This window comes from Gigantopelta aegis, unplaced genomic scaffold, assembly GCF_016097555.1.
Source record: "Gigantopelta aegis isolate Gae_Host unplaced genomic scaffold, Gae_host_genome ctg1809_pilon_pilon, whole genome shotgun sequence".
In the NCBI taxonomy this organism is placed as follows: Eukaryota; Metazoa; Mollusca; class Gastropoda; order Neomphalida; family Peltospiridae; genus Gigantopelta; species Gigantopelta aegis.
The window spans coordinates 93,432-115,215 of NW_024532790.1; the positions used below are offsets into that span (position 1 = coordinate 93,432).

The following is a 21,784-nucleotide window of genomic DNA, read 5'->3' on the forward strand; positions in this document are numbered from 1 at the left end:
TATTTTTTAGTACATTTCCTATTATGGCTGGCTTCTGAGACTATGAATGTGAACAACAATATGATATTCAAGTATGTCAAGTTAGTACAAATACTACCGTCAGTTGTTTTGATATGGGTGTGTCTTTCCCACCCAGCAATAAGGCCATTTGTTCATTTTAGTACATTTCTTCTTATTGCTGGCTATTGAGTCCATTTTTTGTGAACTGTTGTAATGATGTATATTAAGAAGTCACATTGAATGATGCTGTCACCTTGTATATTACAAGCCATTATGATCTTATATTTGCACATAAGAATGTGAAGCTTGTCACTGTTTTTAACTACTGTTTTTAACTCAGTAATAAAATTCATGTAAATGTTTATAATAACCTAATGTTTTTTTTAAATTGGTATGCAAAACAATGTAGTGGAAGAAATTAAGGACAAACATTCCTGGAGACCAGTAACTACAGTGCTAGTTTCTTGATTATTGTTTATACTAACAATTTTATGCTAAAAAATTTTGTTTTTAAGAAAATATGAAAAGTGATTTTTAAAAAAATTATTAAACAAACTGTTTAGAGAGGATTTAATTGGCTATCATTCATTATATTAACTAAATCGATGGAATGTTCTGTCCTACACACAATGTTGTAAGTTTTCTGTATCTGCAGCTCCACCCTATATACAATGTTGTTGTAAGTTTTCCGTATACAGCAACTGCAGCTCCACCCTATCAAAAATACTTGAAACCACAAATATTTAATAAGGCGTGGTTTTCTAGTACCTGAGGAATGTGCTGCTAACTTCAATAGAGTAGTAGCCTGCAAGGAAACACCATACTTTAATGTAAAATTAATAATATTTTGTTTTTTGTGTTCCTTTTTAATTCTGAAATAAATATATTTACATGTATTTACTGCTCATTTTTTGCTGGTCAAGTTTTAAAAGCTTGCAGCACTTTCTCCGGCTAATGCTGTCTCTCTCTGTCAGACAACCATTTTGTTTAATTGAATGAGTGGGTGTCGTAGGGTAGTGATGGGTGCGGTTTCTGAACTCGCGACTCTAGAAATGTGCATTGTTGATGCTACTACTTACTTATGTGCGTGTCGAGTCCCGTTCTTGTTATAAAGGTTAGCTATATTAGCACTTTCATTTGTTTTACATACTCTTATGTTTCCATCTATCTCTTTGTTAACTCACATGATGGAAAATTAATAATTATTAATTATTAATTTAATAATTATTAAAATTAATAATTATTAGGCGTGTGGCCTATTATTATTTATATGTACTTAAACAGTTTTGTAAATTACATAACATTATGCTTGGTAATTTCTAAGAAAATACAATAGGATCATTAGATGATCTGTTAACAGGTAGAGATAGATAATCTAGATGAAGTATTATTAAAGTGGATGATTATCATGTATTTAATAATTTTAATCCTTAAAAGAGAAAAGGGTATGCAGAGGCCAGGTCTATGTACAATGGCTGATAGATTATTACAACAGACTCAACTCAGATCTAGACTCTGTCCTGAAGTAGAGGAAACAAACAGAGTAATAGGAAGAGGGGCTTATGGAGTAGTAGTAGAGATGAAATTACCAGATGGTACTGTAGTAGCTGGAAAGAAGATCCACAATTCTTACATTGAGTCAAGTGGTGATCTAAATAATGACAGGACAATGAAAGAGAAATTTGAACAGGAATGCATGAGGTGAGTATGTTGACATTATGGTGTTAGCTAATTGAATCTACAACATTGCATTTTTATAACTTATTGATTTTTACAAGACAAACAGTTTAAGTGATGTACATAGATGTTACATACTATATCATATATGAGATTATGTGCATAGTAGCCCACAAATGTAGCTTCATATCAAGTTAGTTCATATGGACTATCTATATGTGTATATTATACATGTACCATGGTTAACACACAATCATCTCTTGTATGGTCATTTGTTTTCAGTTTCAACATGTGGCTGACCAAACTCACTTAAAATAATGCTTATAAAAATTAGAACTTGTTAATCTAAATTTTATGTACTAATACTTGATTCTAAATGTAATAGTACGTACAGCATTAATAACTAGTATACTAGACATTATGTTAGAATGTAGACATCACAACCAAGTTGTTTTTAAGTTTTTCATTTTGATATATTTATATATAGGAAACTTTTGATAGATTCTTTACTAACCCAATCTATTAATAAACGTATTTTTTGATTTATCATATCCATCAAATTAAAACAGTTTATTTATTATTCATATTGCTTATTCACATACTTCTCAGTGCATATGATCCCTTTGTTTTCTTCACACATCTAATAGTAAAATGAAACATACTTATACAGTAAAAATTTCCAATGAAAATTTTTTTATAGATATTTTTTTGATTAAGACAAATCTATCTATAATCAAATATACTGTCTTTGTAGTGTATACTCTCCAAGACATTTTGTGAAACAAATATATATTACAACATATTGTGATGTTTAATAATTTTCTTATTTATTTCAGAGTTATAATTGTTTAATTTTTAAAACTGTTTATTATCACTACTTTTCATTCTCAGATTGAGTCAACTTCATCATGAAAATATTGTTAGATTTCTTGGAGTCCACTACAAGTCAAGTGTACTCATTCTATTAATGGAATGTCTATCAATGTCACTAACTGAGTATTTGGAGCAGTACAAGATGATTCCTAATCATATTAAAAACTCAATATTACTGGATGTATCTCTTGGTCTATTATATCTACATACACAAACCCCACCTATAATTCATAGAGATCTTAAAGACAGCAATGTCCTACTTAATACAGATATGAAAGCGAAAATAGCTGACTTAGGAGAATCTTGTATTTTTGAGCCTGAACCTGCTAAGCATTACATGAAAATCACCACTTGTCCTGGAACACCAGCATTTATACCACCTGAGGCACTTCAGTCTAAAGATGGCTATACAATCACAATTGATAACTTTGCTAAATTAGATGTGTTCTCATTTGGTGTTCTCATACTTTATGTCTACACACAACTATGGCCAAAACCTTATGATATATTTAATGAACATAATGTCCCAAGGACAGAGGTTCAGAGACGGCAACATTTGCTAGATAAGGTGGATAATGTTGCAATAAAGCAACTAGCCAAGGACTGTCTTAACAATCTGCCAGAGTGTAGACCACATACTAATAACCTTGTGATAAGAATTAAAGGCATTATAAATACTACATAGAATAAGAATCTGATTATTGGACAATCAAGTTTACTCAGTATTTTGCATACGTATAATAAAAAAAGTTTCATTATTTTTTTCATTTTAAAAGTAACTTTTAAAACAAAATATAATTTAGTATCACCTTAAAAGTTATCAAATCTCAGCGAAATATCCACAATATAGTATAATGTAGACACATGTTCAGCCAATTCTAGAGAGATAACCATCTGTTATATATGCCTATCACATCCAACCATTCTGAGTCTGAGCAGTACTAGTTATCATAAAAAAATTGATTTGACATGCGCTCAGCAGTTGACATATTTAGATTTGTCATTGACCTCGGATTGTGGTGCTTCTTGGTGTAACTTATTAATGATGTAACTTGTACTATGATGATGACATCATTTGTATCATAGGGTTAATAATAGTGTATGATGTTCTCAGTATGATGACATCACTATGTGTCATGTTCTCAGATTGTCATGCAACTGTTATAGCAGAACTTTCAAGTTGTTCTTTTTCAGTTTGTTTGATTGCTCTCTTGTTCTTATTTCTTTCTCTCCTATCTGTTTTTAACCTCTTCTCTCCCCTTTTTCTGGTATTCTTTGTCTTTTGTTTTGTTTTGTTTTTTACTCATCTTACACCTAATACTTTGACAAATGCTTTTGATGGTCTGTTATTACACCAGAGGTACGAGGAATATTCTAGTTTTTAAAGTCTCTCATTACATGTATAGAAAATAAAATGGGTTACCATTATGTCAAGATTAGGTAGGATGCATATGTGAAGCAGTGGCAACTCTGAGATAGAGAATATTATATATATATATATATATATATATATATATATATATATATATATATATATATATATATATATATATATATATAATATATATATATACACAGCATTTTTTTAAAAAACTGCATATTTCTGTATTCTGTATTTCCCACTTAAATAATTGTTATTAAATGCTACAAAACTATTAAGGCTTGTTCACATTCATCCATGCATTAATATCATTACAGGTATATTTCATAATATAAAATGCATACATTTGATTCCCATAATTTGTAACTGTAATACATGGTATCATTATAATAAAGTAAAAATAATTATTTTAATTGTTTATACTTGTAAAACAGTTAGGATTGTCTTGTGCAATTTCACATATAAACAAAATTAGTGCATCATTAAAGAATTCTAAATTCATTTTTCAGCATAGACATAATCTTTTTCTTCGTAATAGTTTTTTGTTTTCCTCCCATTTTTAATAGTATCACATAACTGTTCTATTGGATACGAATAGAGGCAGTGCAGCATTGATTTTATCATAATCATTAATAGTTTAATGTATGGCCATCTATCCACCCCGCCAGTGTCATTTTATTCTTTACTTTTAAGATGTTGTTGTTTTACATATGATATGTACTTTATCACAGTGTTAATGTTATCGCTAATATTTTCTAGACATATAGCCATCCACCCCACCCACTTAAGATTTATTTTTACCACATATTACATGATTTGGTAGGTGTTAACCTTTTGAAACAAAGTACTAGCATAATTCCTTCATTATGCAACTAGATTACTGTTATGATGACTTATTGTGATAATTTTTATGCCCAGTATAAAGTAAAATATATGGTTAGTATAGCTCAGTTATCAATATCAATATTCCAGGACATTGAGTTTACTTTGTCATTAACCTATTGTCAGTCAGTTTGATTACTGATTCATTATTAACCATGTAGTAACATTTCAGGCTATACATAACTCACTGGATTTACAGGTCTTCATACCATACAAGTATTATCATAGTAAGTTTATATAATGCCACAAAAAATGATATATGTCAAAGTTGTTATAACAGTAAGGTTACAATCCATCCTTTACTTTAAAAAAAAGTGACTTAGCCAACTGATGTAGGTAATATTATGTGTATGTATATATCATAAATAGAAATCAATATTCTTACAAATAACAGAAGTATTGTACTTCTGTTATTTGTAAGAATATTGATTTCTATTTGATATATACATACACATAATATTACCTACATCAGTTGGCTAAGTCACTTTTTTTTAAAGTAAAGGATGGATTGTATTGTACTGGTGGGATGGACATGTACAGTCATATAATGATGTTATCAAAGGTTACAACCTACCTTTTTAACAAAAAGAGTGGCTTAGCCAACTGATGTAGGTAATATTATGTGCATAACTTATATATCACATATAGAAATCAATATTTTTACAAATAACGGAGGTATTGTACTGGTTGAATGGACATGCATGTACAGCCATATAATGATGTTATCAAAGGTTACAATCCATCCTTTACTATAACAAAAAGAGTGACTTAGCCAACTGATGTAGGTAATATAATGTGTATAACTTGTATATCACAATAGAAAACAAACTTTATACAAACAACAGAGTATTGTACAGGTGAGATGGACATGTATAGCCATATAATGATGTTATCAAAGGTTACAATCCATCCTTTACTATAAAAAGGAGTGACTTAGCCAACTGATGTAGGTAATATTATGTGCATTACTTATATATCATGCACATAGAAAAATTAATATTCTTACAAATAATGGAAGTATTGTACTGGTGGAATGGACATGTATACCATATACACCATTTGGCAATAACGGTGTTATCAAGGTTACAACAATCTGCCTTTACTATAACAAAAAGAGTGACTTAGCCAAATGATATAGGTAATATTACGTGTATAACTTATATATCACACATAGAAAACAAACTTTATACAAACAACAGAGTATTGTACAGGTGGGATGGACATGTAGAGCCATATAATGATGTTATCAAAGGTTACAATCCATCCTTTACTATAAAAAGGAGTGACTTAGCCAACTGATGTAGGTAATATTATGTGCATTACTTATATATCACATATAGAAATCAATATTCTTACAAATAACGGAAGTATTGTACTGGTAGGATGTACATGTATACCATATACACCATTTGGCAATAATGATGTTATCAATACTGTATTATAACCCATACTTAGTGAAATGTCACGTGATACTATTAAAAATGGAGTAGTTCTTAAAGCTTTTTGATACCATACATATTTGGATTAATGCAATTTCTTACTAGGTTCATCACAGATCTCATAAAAGTAATTTTCAAAATTAAATACATCAGAAAAGGCAATTGACTGTATTAAAATTTTTAAAATAGTTGACAAGCTACATGGAAGGTGACAATTATGCTAAATACATATCTATATTGAAACAAAGCTTCAAACTAGACCTAGATCTTCACTCACATAAAAATGGCAAAGACACATTTCTCTTTCTTATTCCTTACATAGTACTCTATGGAGTTCTTTCATCTAGCTATTGTATAAAGAAGGGAATCAAGAAACCATATGCAGCATCAGATATTATCATTATGTATACATTCTGTGCAATATACTACTACTATCATGACTATTATATGTAGTAGTAGTAAGTTGACTTAATGATGCCACAAAAATCAGCATAACAGCTGTGCAGTTGTAAGGGAATATGTTTGTGAACAATCTTTACTACAAAAGGAGTGATTCTTGCCACAAAAAAGGAGTGACTTGTAACTCATAGTACGTAAGGTTACATGTACAGTTAATGCATGACATATGGAAGATAATGCAGTTTCCTATAAGGAAAGTACTGAAAACAATCGTCCATGAAGCAAAATTACTATATATGAAGCCAGTTCACTTTACTAGTCATGTGATCTGACAGATGACCATAGAGATGTAGTATGTTCTTATCAAAACAGAGAAGATACGGTATCAATCGAAGTGGAGTCCGGAAATCTCAAAATTAAACATGAATCTCTTTAGTTAGACAGCTGCTATATGTATGACAAGCCTAATATTTTCACTTTTGAAAGCAGGATATAACACGAGTGCAGATTTCTTGCTGTGACAAGGTAAGATTATGAATGCATGTCACTATAATTCATTTTATGTATGTTAACAGACCATTTTATATGGATAAAAGCAGATGCTGCTGCAAAATAAAGCTTGAGGATCCTCAATATCTTACAAGTTGATATCATAGAGGTGGCTGGGAATATGTACTCAAACAATTAAAGCATCTTGTTGCTGATGATGGTGTACTGTGTATTAGTGCACTAGAAGAGTTTGTCCAGAGAGAAGAAGTACTTAAAGAGCCTTGGATTGGGTTTGTGCATCATGTGCCTCGTAGTAACTTGCCCAACTACCCTGACCTTGAGCGTCTGGTAATCGATGAATACTTTGTGAAGATTCACTTTGTGAAGATTCACTTTATACATGGAATGATTAGCCTTTTTTCCAAGACAGCTCCTCCTTGAAGCAAGTGTCTATGATTTACCTACTCCTGATTTTATCTTAGTTGATGATTATTGGTTGTCATTTGTTCTCTCTCATCATCTCAAAGTTCCTATATGGAAGATACAAGGTGGTGATATTTTTCAACTTACTGATTGTACATGGGACCCAGAAAAAGCTCTCAGTCGGCAACAAAAAGTCAAAGAGCAACAGACAAACATGTACATTTATCACATGAGGCATGGATGGCCTGCTAGCACGCCCCTAGTGTAGTAAGAACAATTAGTTACATTAAGGAACTAACTCTCTATACATGTACATACATCTTCTTATAGCCATGAACACACCTAGTAGGAACACATTAAAATAGGACTTGTTAGCACAATGTTTATATTAGCTATAAGTCAACAGTTCTTTTCTGAATAAATACACCATCGACAACATTTTTCATTTATTAAAGACATTTTAAGCAACCAACCCAAAGAATGATGAAATTGGTTTAGCAAGTAAATCCCTTCACTACTACTCATCATTATTGGGTTAGAGAGTTTAAAATTGATTTAGCAAATGAATCCTTTCATTTATTATTAACAGTAATCCAAACATGACGAATAGTAAATAAAAGAATTCCCTAAATCCCTTCACTTACTATTAATAGTAACCCAATACGATGAATAGGATTCACTTGCTAAAAGAATTTTAACCTAAATAATGATGAATAGTAAATAAAGGGGTGGGATTAAGCTAAGCCTAATAATGATGAATAGTAAGTGAGTGGTTGGGGGGTTAAGTATACTCTAGGTAATGTTATTTGCCAACAAATAGAACAATTTATTTACAACTAACATTACAGAAACAAAGGACCTAGATGTCATTGAGGGTTGTAATATAGGTTATAGTGACTTCTTTAAACATTCACACACATCACTTATATCCTCCTCTGTTAAATTGTAATATGTTGGTAAATAAAAATCAGTTGTACAAATCTTCTCTGAGTTGGGAAGTTCAGCAATCTTCCCATTGGTTGGATCAAGCATCATTGGTTGAAGATGAAGAGGAAAGAAGAAACCTCGAGTTTCAATTCCTTGCTCAGCTAATTTATTACAAATAATATAGATTTTACCATGGCTCCAAACATCCATGGTGCATCTCTACCATTAGGATTCCTGGGCATCAGTTTGAGGCCAGGCACTTCATCTAAATATTTGCAATATAGATTTGAAATTTGTGTACGATCTTCCATGACATTTGGTTATTTAAGTTACAGCTGGAAGTGCAAATGCTGCTTCTAAGCCTGACATCTTGTAGTTAGTAGAATGATCAAAATGCAGGAAGTGGTACTTCTTGATAAAGTCATGATTGACACAACTATCAGCATCATCCATTATGTTAAAATCAGTTTTCTCGGTACTCAGAATAAACCCTCCATCTCCAGACGGAATGGTTTTATTAGCATACAAACTGGCACAAACAAAATCACCAATGTCCCAACCATTTTTTCTTTGTAGTCAGTACCAATTGCCTCAGCAATGTCTTCTATGAACACTAAACTCTTTTCTTTACAAAATGACACAAGTTCTTCACAATTTGCAGCAATACCATATGTATGAGTAACTATTAGTGCTGGTGATTTTAAAGTTTTTTTTTTCTGACTTTCTGTAACTGAATGAATGAATTCCCCTTCTTCACAATCAACAAATACAGGCTTTGAACCAATATTAATAACTGTATCAACTATAACAACAATTTAAGGACAATCAAGCCAAGATTGTATAAAACCAGGATACATGTAACCTGGACTACCAATTGTCATTGTAAAGTGAGATGAGGGTGAGTATATATATGAAATGAATAAGCAATGTAAGAATCTTTAGTGGATAAAGTGCCTCAATACTTTAGCTTACTTTTTCTCTCTCTGGTCAACTTCTCAATCTCTTCTTGTTTCTCTACTAATACTTTATCAGTAGCTATAGAACATAACCATATATGGTGTGTACTACTAACAGTATTAAAGCTTACCTTTTTTCTCTCTGGTCAACTTCTCAATCTCTTCTTGTTTCTCTGAGAGTTAGCAAACAAACAAGAGGTAAGAATGACAACTCATTCACATCTACCAGTGCTTCAACAATCAACCCCAAAATTGGCTGCTTGGACTCTGACCTTTTCAGACTCCCAAAACTTGGTCCATATTTGCTTTGAAATGGAGCACCTGGTAAATCAGTTAATGTAATAATCACTTTCAAACCATGGCTACCAGCTTTATTTATTGCATGACAGAGTCGAGGGAGAAACTTTTTCGGAGATGGTTACCATCATCTTCAATGTTCTTAGCATGTGGATCTAAGAGATAATGTAAGTCTTGAGCATCAGAAACAGCACCTACTCTAATCACTTTGACTCAATAATTAGATGTTGCAACAAATCAAACTCAGTAGGTGGTTCTGATGACATGTTTACACACCACCAAACCCATTATTCCATATTGATAATGAAGACTCAGTATTAGTGGTAGAAGGTACCATCTTCTCTCTCCAAAATTATCCACTACACAGTATTCCTTTGACTTACTTTCTACCAATGGTCTCTTGTGTTCTCAGCAATAAAATTCTCATTGACTTTCTGCAACATTTGGCATGCTGGAGTAGAGAATTCTACAAGAAAAAAAGTAATAAGTGAAATGTTCTGACATGTCCATTGTTGAAGTTCTCACTAAATTCCATTATTTTTTTCAGCAGTAAAATTTTCTTCGATTTTGTGTAGAGCATGAACTAACGACTTCCTAGTAGGACCTTCATTCTCAGTAACCTTGTCAGCTTTACGCAACCATTAAGTTAAACATTCCCAAAGACAGCTCTCCACATCATCTTTATGGTTTGCTTTAATATCAGCTAAAGTAGGTTGTAGTAGACCCAATTGAAGACCAAGATGGATAAATTTATGGTTTGGAAAGTAGCCTTGTTTCAAGGCTTCAATAACATCTTTTAAGTCACTAATATCTAAATTAAATTACATAAAGGAATTTTCAAATGATGATATTCTTCAGACTTTGTTTAATTAATGTACTTTCAACTCACCCAATTCACGATTTGTTATCATATTGAAAGAATCTCTTTGAAACTCTTTTATATCATCCTCATCTTGGTCTGTATAATTAACAAGACATACATATAGAAACATCAATAATGTTATAAACTCATACATACTTGTTTTCTCTATCATGTCTTCCTTTTTTTCACTTGATGTTTCCTCTGTTGTTTGTTTATCTTCTCTTTGTCGTTTTCTTGAGTTAAACATGTTTATTCTGTCACAGAGATTATAATAACAGACACTAGTAGTAAAATCCTAGATGCCAGTAAGAACGTTTTAGATTATTCAACAGCAGACACAGAGTTAACATTTGGATATTAAATTTGGTATGACCTTCAAAAAATAGATACAAAAGTTTAAATAGGACAGTTTTTAATGAAAAGAAAGGAAATGCAAGTATAACAACGAGGAAACTCATAATTAAAGTTTAGAACAACAAAACAACTGTTACATAAAATAAAGATCCTAAATATCACTAAAAAACTAAAGTAAAAAGTAAAATCATAGCTACCAGTAAGAAAAAGCAAAATTCATAATGTTAGTAATAGACACTATGTGTGTTGTGTGTTATACAGACTATAGCTATTGTATATGTATTGTTTCAGAGTTTGTTATATTACCAAAAATGAAGTTTGCTTTTAATATCATCATACCAGTCTAATGTCTGACAATGCACCTGATGTCTTTTGGACAACATTAGTATCTCCATTGTATCAACTTTAACAAGTGCATTACAAATAGTTTCAATGTCCTTCTCTTCAAGTGAAGTAGCTGCAAGATGTAGCTCTTTTAACGATTTAGTATTCTTCATTAGGTCTACTATTACATTGGTACTAGCAGATGTGATTTGAGGATTATTACTGAAGAGCAATCTTGTCATTGCTTTATTTTTAACCAGCCCTTCATGTATATTGTGAATGCCATTATCAGTGATATTACATGTTAAAAGACGTAATAACTTTAATGTTTGGTTATTCTTTAACATGTCGGACAAATAAGTTGTGTCTTCATCTGTGACATGAACATATTCCAAGACTAACTCCTCAAGTGTATTGTTAGTAGAGATAGCTGTACTTAGCTGCTTCATATCACCACCAGGAAATGGAGAGTCAAAAAAGACTAATCTCTTCAATGTTTTATTTTCGCTGAGAATGTCGGATAGTGTAGACATAAAAGAACTAGTCAATGGAGTATATCGTATATCAAGAGTTGTCACTGCACACTCATTGAGGTCACTAATAATCACTAGAGCAACTTTAGAAGATGACTTTTTAAGGTGAATGCTCCATTCTTGTCCTAACTGTTTTTCTTCCTTTAATTTAGTGACTACTTCTTCACATTGTTCCATATTTGGTAAGTTAAGCTTAACAATTCTATCATCACACCACTCAATATCACCAGTGTATCCTATTAAATGAAAATTTTAACATACAAGCATGGAGAATAACAATATAACATTTTTGTATAATTTTTTTATTGTTAATAAAAACTTACATGTACCTACAAATGTTTACTACTCTATGAATAAAACCAGCAATAAGTAGGCATTTAACAGAAGACTATTTAATTTCATTCATACTTGAATACATCTTTCTTAGTGAGGTAAGTAATAGATATTTGCCTGTAAATAGGATGCTATGACATGTAATACTTGTGAGAAAAGTGCCTTAGGATGTGGCCCAAAATCAATACTTGGGATACTCTACAGTCCATTATTATGGGCTCCTACAGGCCCTTGACCTGTAAGTATTGTTTTGGATGTTGCATTCAGAGACAATAATAAGGTTATCATTGAAATGCCTGAATAAATGTTTATGTTATAAATAAAAATAGCTAAGACAATAATACACAATATGACCATGTATATACCTGATATTCCCATTTCCCTGTGTTTTATCAGTTACTATCTCATCAAGTCTTTGACTAAACTTCATGTTGTCTGACTTAAACCGAGCACTTACCTCTGCTATACGAGATTTCAGGCCTAATGAATATTCATTGTACATGAAGTCATGAACTCAACAATTAGAGATGTCTATAAATTTTTACCTTTTATGTTCTCTACCAATTGGGTAATCTTTTTCTCTCTTTCATTTAGTTGCCCAGTTAGTGTAGAGACTTTTTCCCGCTGTATTTCTAGATTTTCTTGTGTGTCTACTAATAGTTTATTAGCAGCTAATAAAATCATATCCTATATATATTACTAAAAGTAGCATAACTTAATACCTTCTTTTTCTCTAGTCAATTGATTTATCTCTTCTTGTCTGTCTACTAATATTATTAATTATTAGAAAGGTAGCTTAACATTATAGAGCTTACATTCTTTTCCTTGTAGAACAGATGTCACTTGGTACTGCTCTGTCTCTTGTGTTTTTGCTCTGCTCACTTTCTTTAACATTTCTAGTTCCATGTTAAAATCTGTAACAGATTGAAAGAGTTAATTGACTGCTTAATAATCCATCACCATTATACCTTTGTCTTCTCGTCTTTTTCAGCTGTCACTTTCTTAAGTCTGTCTTCTAATTCATTTACTTTCTTCTCAAGATCTCTTATGTCATCTCCTATCAACATGAACATAAAAAATGAAATTTGTATTTTTATCTTAATACCTTGTCCATTTTGCTTTTATCAAAAACAAGGCAATGACCAATTTTTAGTTTGATCAATCCTCTCTTCTTAACACAATCAATAGTTTCCTGAGCTTTAGCAATCAATAGAACAGCCAAACTAAGCGAAAATGACAGACCACCTCAATAGAATGGCTTTTTTAGTGGTTTCAACTTGAACATGGATAGAGAGTTCTTGAAGACATACAGAGAGGATTTCTTTAATATCATTTATTGTATAATTGTCAGGATCCCAGTCCAATATGAAAGTGGCTGTTTCACCTTTGAGAGAAGATGAAAGTCTTCACATTAAAACTTTCATCTAGACAAAGCTTAACAGATACAGTTCTACAAAAACTCTTCCATATAACTTTTGTATGCCTCAATATAACTTTTAGCTTCACGGATGTCAAATTCTTCAACAATTATTTCCAAGTAATTGATATCAATAAGTGTACACTGTTTCTCGTATTATATTTAGAATGTCGTCAATGGTGTTAACATGTGCTATTTGAGGCTTCAAACCTGGGAAGATGTCTTGAAGGAATGTTTTGAGGTCTTCTATGAGAGGAGAATTCTTTAAAAAAAGCTTTTCGAACTCTAAAGAATGTCCTTCCAAACTTGCTCCTATTTCACTAAATAAAGGTTTCATAGCAGGAGTAATATGATGTGAAATTGCTACTGAAATTGAGATCAAATAATGTAGCTGCATGTTATCATTATCTTACTCTGACCTCTCAGTCTGTCTTAGCCTCATCAGGTAAAGCAGGCTCTAGAGCTATAACAATAAATAAATGGATAATTATGGTTATCCATTTTCATTTTGATGCATATACATATATATCCTGTTCTTTGTACAAATTTTATACTGACATTTTTCAGTCAACTCACACAATTTCTTAGATTGACTCTCATTCTCAGGGTTGAATTCAAATCTTTCTTTTTCTGATAATACCAAACCGTTAGCATCATTATCACATGATGGTCTCTTGGCTTCATTTAGGGGGGAGGATCAGTTAATATATGCTTTCTATAGGTATTGAAGAGTATTTGTCACTCTCAATACCAACATGAGATTGATCAGGAGTTTTGATAGCCATAGCTATGTCTGGAGAAGTAGGTACTATGTGTAAGAAAATACATATTATAATGCAAAGTAGAATTCTAGACACAGTTATAGCATGATATATTAATGTTAGTTAGCTAATATTTTATTCAGCAAGCTTTCATGAAGTTACATTAATCATTGCAACTGCATGAAATCTACTGAATGGAATAGGCAATAGGTGTTGTTTCTAACTGATGTAATATCATAAAATATGGACGTTGAAATACAATAGGTTTGCAATTGACAATAGTTTAGGCCACAATGGTCCTGAAAATAACAAACAATCAAACAACAATGAGTAAGCAAATGATCATGTGATACGTTTATCAAGTAGGCAATGTGGATATAAACCTAAATTTGTCAGATTTATAGACCCATCAACAATGAAAGAAAACTATAAAGCTTGTCATAAGATCCCATATAAACCTGCTACTATGTTAGTTGTAATGAAGGAACTAGCAAATTTAAGCACTCGACTCTATGTATATTCATAACTGGCATGAGGTCTGTGTGTGCTATATTGAACTGAAACTGGTATTCAAAATGCATGACTGATCATGCTTCTTTGGCTTTTAAGTTATACTTCTGAATTCTATATAATAAAGGCATGCTACCAACTTTCTAATCTTCACAACTCAAAGGTTTTATTGTGAGATCAGTATATTCCAAAACAATTTTAAGATGATATTTATTTACATAGTATAATATTTACCATCATAGTAGTCATCTACTTCAGTATCATTTTCAATAATTGTTCCTATAAGAGAACACAATTACCCATAATTCAAAATATACTAATTATACACTCACCCACCATTGTACACACCACACACATACACATGGAAGCACATGTACATAAAATAATTAACACCACACATACAATTAAACTGTGCATGCCATACATTGCAGTAAATACCCCCACACTTATGTAGTCCTTCAAAATAGCATTAGCTAATGGTACATTTCAGGAACTCTAAAAGCAATTTAGCAAACATCTTAGAAATTGGGTAGTCGTTGTGAATGCATCCTGTAAAGCAGTTAGCAAAAAATTTTCTTCTGTCTTCTAGTGTCGGTGAAGCAGATTTGACACTATTAAGTACCACCTCTGATATTATCTCTTCTCATTATGAAGAAAAAGAGCTACACTGATAGGATCCTGTAAAGATTGTTGTAGTCTTCCAAAGTGACATTGAAATATGCTATAGCACTGTGTTCATAACTAGTTCTGTCACTTTGATCTAATGGTGGAAACTGATCAGTTGTATCTTCAAATACTTTGAGCTATAATTAGAAGTGAAAAAAATTGAAATTATTTTCTTTAAGAAATAGTCTATCCTTACCAGAAGGCTCACTCTGTAATATTTTTCAATATTATCAGCAACAGTCATCTCTTTAACAGGTTCTTTTTTTAATGCGTCAATAACTTTGTCTTCTTGTAGCATTGGGGTTGGTCTCAAGCCACAACTGAAACATTTTTAATGCTTTAAAATCACTGCCTTCTCTCATCTCACTGATATCATTTAGTTTAATTCCGTCTAATTCGAGGAGTACACCAAGCAGGTGCCATTTACTTCCAACCCTTACATGCTGGATTAACTCAGCAAGGTTCGGTTTCTCTTCTAGCTTGTTTCAGCCATTGCTAAGTTAGGTGGGCTCAATGAAAAACTCAAATCACGCCCACCTTTCTTATATAGAAATTATGCATAGATACAATATTCACGAGTCATAAATAATCTCAAGTTTCTTGGGATGTGATACTCTGTGCTAATCAGTGAATGGGGTGTGTCAGAGAGCAAACATGGCAATAATTTTTTTATTGCTAACGAATGTATCTTATGTATATGACGACAAGTATACCTGTTTATGATGGAAAGCTATTGTTTGAAGATTCTCCGGTCTTATATGTGTCCCATATAATGAGGATAGATGAGATTGCTGCACTCTAATAGACTAATAGCAATGACATAATGATGTAGCATTGCTAGCTGAAAGGATTTTGACTAGTACAGTACAGATCTGTGCAGGGAGCAATTTTTCATTTACAGAGTCTCCCTCCCCAGAAATTAAACGTAGGCGATGCAAGATGTGAGGGAAATACCAAGTACCTCTCACACCCCCAAAATTGACATTTGGTGCAGAAAGCTAACTATATTTTCATAGATTGTTATAGAAATATAGTTACATTGTCTATGAAAACAGTAACTGCTCTTGGACTACACAAATTTTCATTTATTATGTAAGATACCTACTCATTCCCTCTATTGTCTCACTCCACTACTCACAACAAGTCTGGGGATGAGACTATCTTCCCTCCATTTTTATTATGAGTCCTGTCATGCTATGAGCAGATGAAGTGATAGCAATAGTTATAGTTTTGATGTAATCATAATGATGTGTTATTGAGGGTGCTAAATTTAATTATATATTGAACATCCTTAATTTAATTTTATGGAAGCAGAAGTGGAGTATGGACAGTTTTAGAGTGTGACACTCGTTGTGTCAAAATGTTTTGAGGAATCAGCTTTTATATTACTTTAATATTGTTGCTAGACCCCACTCTAAGCCTTTCTAACTCTATCTAAAAACTCAAGCTTATGTCAGTAGAGAACTACTCACCTTATCGTGATATTAATTTGACGCAGAAGGCACACCATACTAGAGATAGGAGAATACAGGAGTTTTCTAAAGAGTGGAATGGTAGAAATCAGAGCATTCTATAAGTTAGAGCAATTACAGAATGGTAATTTACCAGAAGGAGAATAATGTCAAATGTATGATCAAAATAAATACATTATAACTCAATTAGATCATTTTAACATTTCTAACAATTTTTGGCGTAAAAAAACAATAAATTATACAAACTTGACAATAACAAACAAAACATTATCATCATAATTGTGTTTATAATCCGTGTGTAAAATGTTTGTTTGATAGTGAAATTAAAGTGATTAATTTAACTTTCATGTAGACAATTCTAAATCAAGAAAGAGTAATTAATAAAGTAAGCATTTCATATATCATAACTTTATATTTTGACATTATTTTGTCAGCTAAATCTTGTCGATTTAAACTATCATCTCTCAAAATAATCTAAAAAAATGTGAAGGCACAGCATCGTGTTTGACACGATCCTTTAGATCATCCAGAATATAGTCAAGACGATCAGTACTAGTATATCCTGTTTCTTGTCCTTTAACAATTTTGTAAACATCATCAGAAATAATTTCTTTTGAATACAGTCTCCTTGCTAGGGCGATGGGGTCAATGTTAGACTCAAACAATAACATCGGTACATTGAACTAATGCCCTTCTACCTATTTCACAGTTTGAGTACCATCTCTAGAGTAAAGAGACAAAACATACAGCTGTTAAATCTTACGTTTATATTTTTACGGTGAAAAAAGTTTTAAAGTATTAATGATTTAAATTGGAGCTCCAATGATGAATAGTAATTACAATGTTAATATAGTTAATCACATTTTTATAAAGCTAAAGATGTATAAGTAAGTTATTCATGTTTTCGCGACCATAGCAACAACACAATTACATGATGAACTTACTATCAGTATTTTCTAATCCTCTTACAGATTGTCTTGTACTAGTAGCTATAAAAATGAAAGAGATTAATGATATTAGTCGATTGGTTATTCCTTACCAAGAGATCGTACAATGCAAATCTTGGAATGAGGGCTTCTCCTTCGTTAATGACATTTAACTTGATCCCATTAAAGTGATACGATATTGAAGTAATGGGCAGTAGTATCACTGGGAGTAGCAGACACTGTCATCAAACAGGAAGGAAAACTGAGGAGGAATTTGATCACTTAACATGTCTACATCAACTTGACTAATCTATGTTATGAGAATATAATGCTATCTAGTTATTAAAAACATTGTCATGTACCCCTAGTAGGATAGAAATGTGGATAAAGTGGATTTATTCCATCCTTGAGGAAAAGGATGATCTTCTTCTCTAATAATTAATTCAATATATCCATTCTCCTCTTGAAATTTGAAGTAATATATGGACATCTTTTTTGGCATTTGGAAGTGAAGTGTGAATATACTGTATATAATTAGAAACAAATATCAGAGTCACTAGTACTAAAAACTCTTACCTGTAAAAGAGCATCAAGATGTGAGTGAAACCAAAAATCTCATCAACCATTGAGTTTGGCTTTCTCACTTCAATACACTATTTGACCAACATACAGATTGACTGGAGAACATCTTAAAGAAGACTCATCTAATGAAATATTAATATGATGAAAACTATAAAAATATGTTGTTTAAAAACCTTTGTTCATCATAGAAACTGTTACTTCTGAGGCATCCACAAAAAGAGAATCATCAGATGATGAAGATTGTGACAGAGGAACTGTTCAGGACTAGTACTATCTTCATCATCTTCATAAACTAATAGCCATCTTATTGGTCTCGGAAGACAGCTTTAACAATTGCTTTTAAAGAGAACTGAGTAGAAATACTGCCATATTGGTCTCTAGGATAGAACTGCCCTCCTTGCTCTAGCTTAAACTTGTATGGTAGTACAGGTTGATAGAGATCAGCTGTAACAAAAACTGAGGTAACTAGTGTGTTCTTGGTGTCTCTAAAGACACAATGTTGAATGGATAACTGGACAGTTAGGTGAGGAGGCTCTGCGAAACAGAAAATGGCGTAAACAGCACTGACTAGTGATGTACCAGGGAAACTCAAACTTTCCCCCTACAATTGCTGCAATAGATATTTCCATATTTCTCCAGGATGTATTTGTTCATGAGGTACATTAATCCTTTAAGCCATACTCCTCCCAATTTAATAAATGAGTAGATTCTCCTTGTATAAGGAATAGTTTTTTACCTGCTAAATGAACACCAGTTACCATCAAGATACTCTAGTTGATCTAATATGTAAAAAATATCAATATGACAATATAATAGATAATTTATTGACGTACCAAGAGAAGGAACAAAGAATTAAACTGACATTCAACATCTTTAGTAGTCACTGCTGTAACACCTGCTATAATAGATACTTGTGTGCTGTTTTCTCCTTTTCTTGAATTAATGAATCAGTTTGTTTTAACGTTTCTAAACCTAAAAATATATAGACAGTAATGTGTTGTGATGGTTTTATAAACTGTTTAAGTATGCAGTCACATTTTTATTGTAACTATATGCCCTCTAATTATGAAACATTGTGTAAAAAATTAATTTTACAATGAATGGTATTAAAAATTAATAATTATAATAATTAAATTGTCATAGTAAAACAGTGTGACAGGTACAAAGAGAAATGGTTCTCTACATTACATGTAAAAAATATATTAATAAAAGCTATAATATGTGACTCCTTTCATGTGAATACATAAGTCATGATTTATTCTCATCATTGAAGTTTACCATACCTTTCCTGCTCTCTATCAATTGGGGGTATCTTTGTCTGTTTTTGTTTAATTGGCAAGTAGTGGTGAAGCTTTTTCCTGCAGAATTTCTTGATTTTCTCTGTGTGTATACTACTTGTTATCAGTAGCTAATAAAACATAATAACTATACATATTACTAAAAGTAGCGTAACTGAAATACTTCTTTTTCTCTACTCAATGATTGATCTCTCCTTGTCATTATAACATTATTAATTATTAGAAAAGTAGCTTAATATCATACAGCTTACTTTCTTTTTCTTGCTGTTGAACAAATCTCACTCGGTACTTCTCTATCTCTAGTGTTTTTGCTCTGCTCATCTTCTTTGCATTTTCTAGTTTCTTGTTAGAGTCTGGTAACAGATTGTAAGAGTTAATTGACTGCTTAATAATCTAGCACCATTATCTCTTATGCAAGACAATCAGGCCTAATGGATATTCATTGCACATGAAGTCATGAACTAAAACAATTATAAATGTATTTATATTTTTACCTTTCAGGTTTTCTGTCAATTGGGTAATATTTTCTCCTCTTCATTAGTTGCCAAGTTAGTTTAGAAACTTTTTCCTGCAATATTCTAGATTTTCTGTGTGGATAATAGTTTATTAGCACATATAATAAAAACATATATACTATATATTATTACTAAATGTATCATAGCTTAATACCTTCTTTTTCTCTAGTCAACTGATTTATCTCTTTTTGTTCGTCTGCTGATGTTTCATCGAAGTAACTATCTCATCAAGTCTTTGACTAAACTCAAGATCATCAGACTGACTTTGTCAGACTTGAACCAAGCACTTACTTCTGCTATGCGAGATATCAGACCTAATGGATATCATTGTACATGAAGCCAGAACTAAAAACAATTATAATGTATTTATATTTTGACTTTTCTGTCTCTATCAATTTTGTGATCATTGTCTTTTTTTCATTTAGTTCCCAGTTAGTTTGAAACTATTTCCGCAGTTTTTCTAAATCTTCTGTCTGTCTACTAATAGCTTATTAGCAGCTAATAAAAAAACATATATACTATACATATTATTAAAAGTAGCATAAATTAATACCTTCTTTTGCTCTAGTCAACTATCTATCTTTACTATTAAAATTAATTATTAGAAAAGTAGCTTTAGTATCATACAACTTACCTTCTTCTTTGTAGAACAGATTGGTACTCTAGTGTTTTTGCTCCATTCATTTCTTTAACATTTTTAGTCAATGTTAAAATCTGTAACAGATGAAAGAGTTAATGACTACTTAATAAACCCATCACTATTATAACCTTGCAGTCTTTTGTCTTCTGGTCTTTTTCAGTTGTCCACTTTCTTAAGTCCTACTTCTATATTAATTGTTTTAATGGTTTCAACTTGAACATTTATAGACTGTTCTTCAAGACCTACAGAGAGGATATCTTCAATATCATTTATCATACAGTCGTCAGATCCCAGTCCAATATGAAAGTGGCTGTTTCACCTTTGAGAGAAGATGAAAGTCTTCACATTAAAAAACTTTCATCTAGACAAAGCTTAACAGATACAGTTCTACAAAACTCTTCCATATAACTTTTGTATGCCTCAATATAACTTTTAGCTTCACGGATGTCAAATTCTTCAACAATTCTTTCCAAGTAATTGATATCAATAAGTGTACACTTTTCTGTATTATATTTAGGATGTCACCAATGGTGTTAACATGTGCTATTTGAGGCTTTAGATCTGGGAAGATGTCTTGAAGGAATGTTTTGAGGTCCTCTATGAGAGGAGAGTTCTTTAAAAAAGCTTTTTCGAATCTAAAGAATGTACTTCCAAACTTGCTCCTTATTTCACAAAATAAAGGTTTCATAGCAAGAGTTAATATGATGTGAAATTGCTTCTGAAATTGAGATCAAATAATGTAGCTGCATGTTATCATTATCTTACTCTCGACTCTCAGTAGTAGGCTGTCCTAGTTCAATTTCTCTGTCAGGTAAAGCAGGCTTTAGAGCTATAACAATGAACAAACA

The 21,784-nt window shown here is 31.8% G+C and overlaps 1 protein-coding gene across 1 annotated transcript in view; it reads right to left on the reverse strand.

Moving 5' to 3' along the window:
- The window catches only part of LOC121391150 (uncharacterized protein MG328-like), a 55,041-nt gene that overhangs the window by 27,421 nt on the left and 5,836 nt on the right, over positions 1-21,784 (reverse strand). The window contains exons 5-9 of the mRNA XM_041522872.1: positions 20,033-20,134; positions 15,072-15,116; positions 12,965-13,063; positions 10,633-10,701; positions 10,134-10,209 (exon numbers count right to left, since the gene is read on the reverse strand). Coding sequence (XP_041378806.1) covers positions 10,134-10,209; positions 10,633-10,701; positions 12,965-13,063; positions 15,072-15,116; positions 20,033-20,134 — 391 coding nt within the window. The remainder of the gene's footprint in view (positions 1-10,133; positions 10,210-10,632; positions 10,702-12,964; positions 13,064-15,071; positions 15,117-20,032; positions 20,135-21,784) is intronic.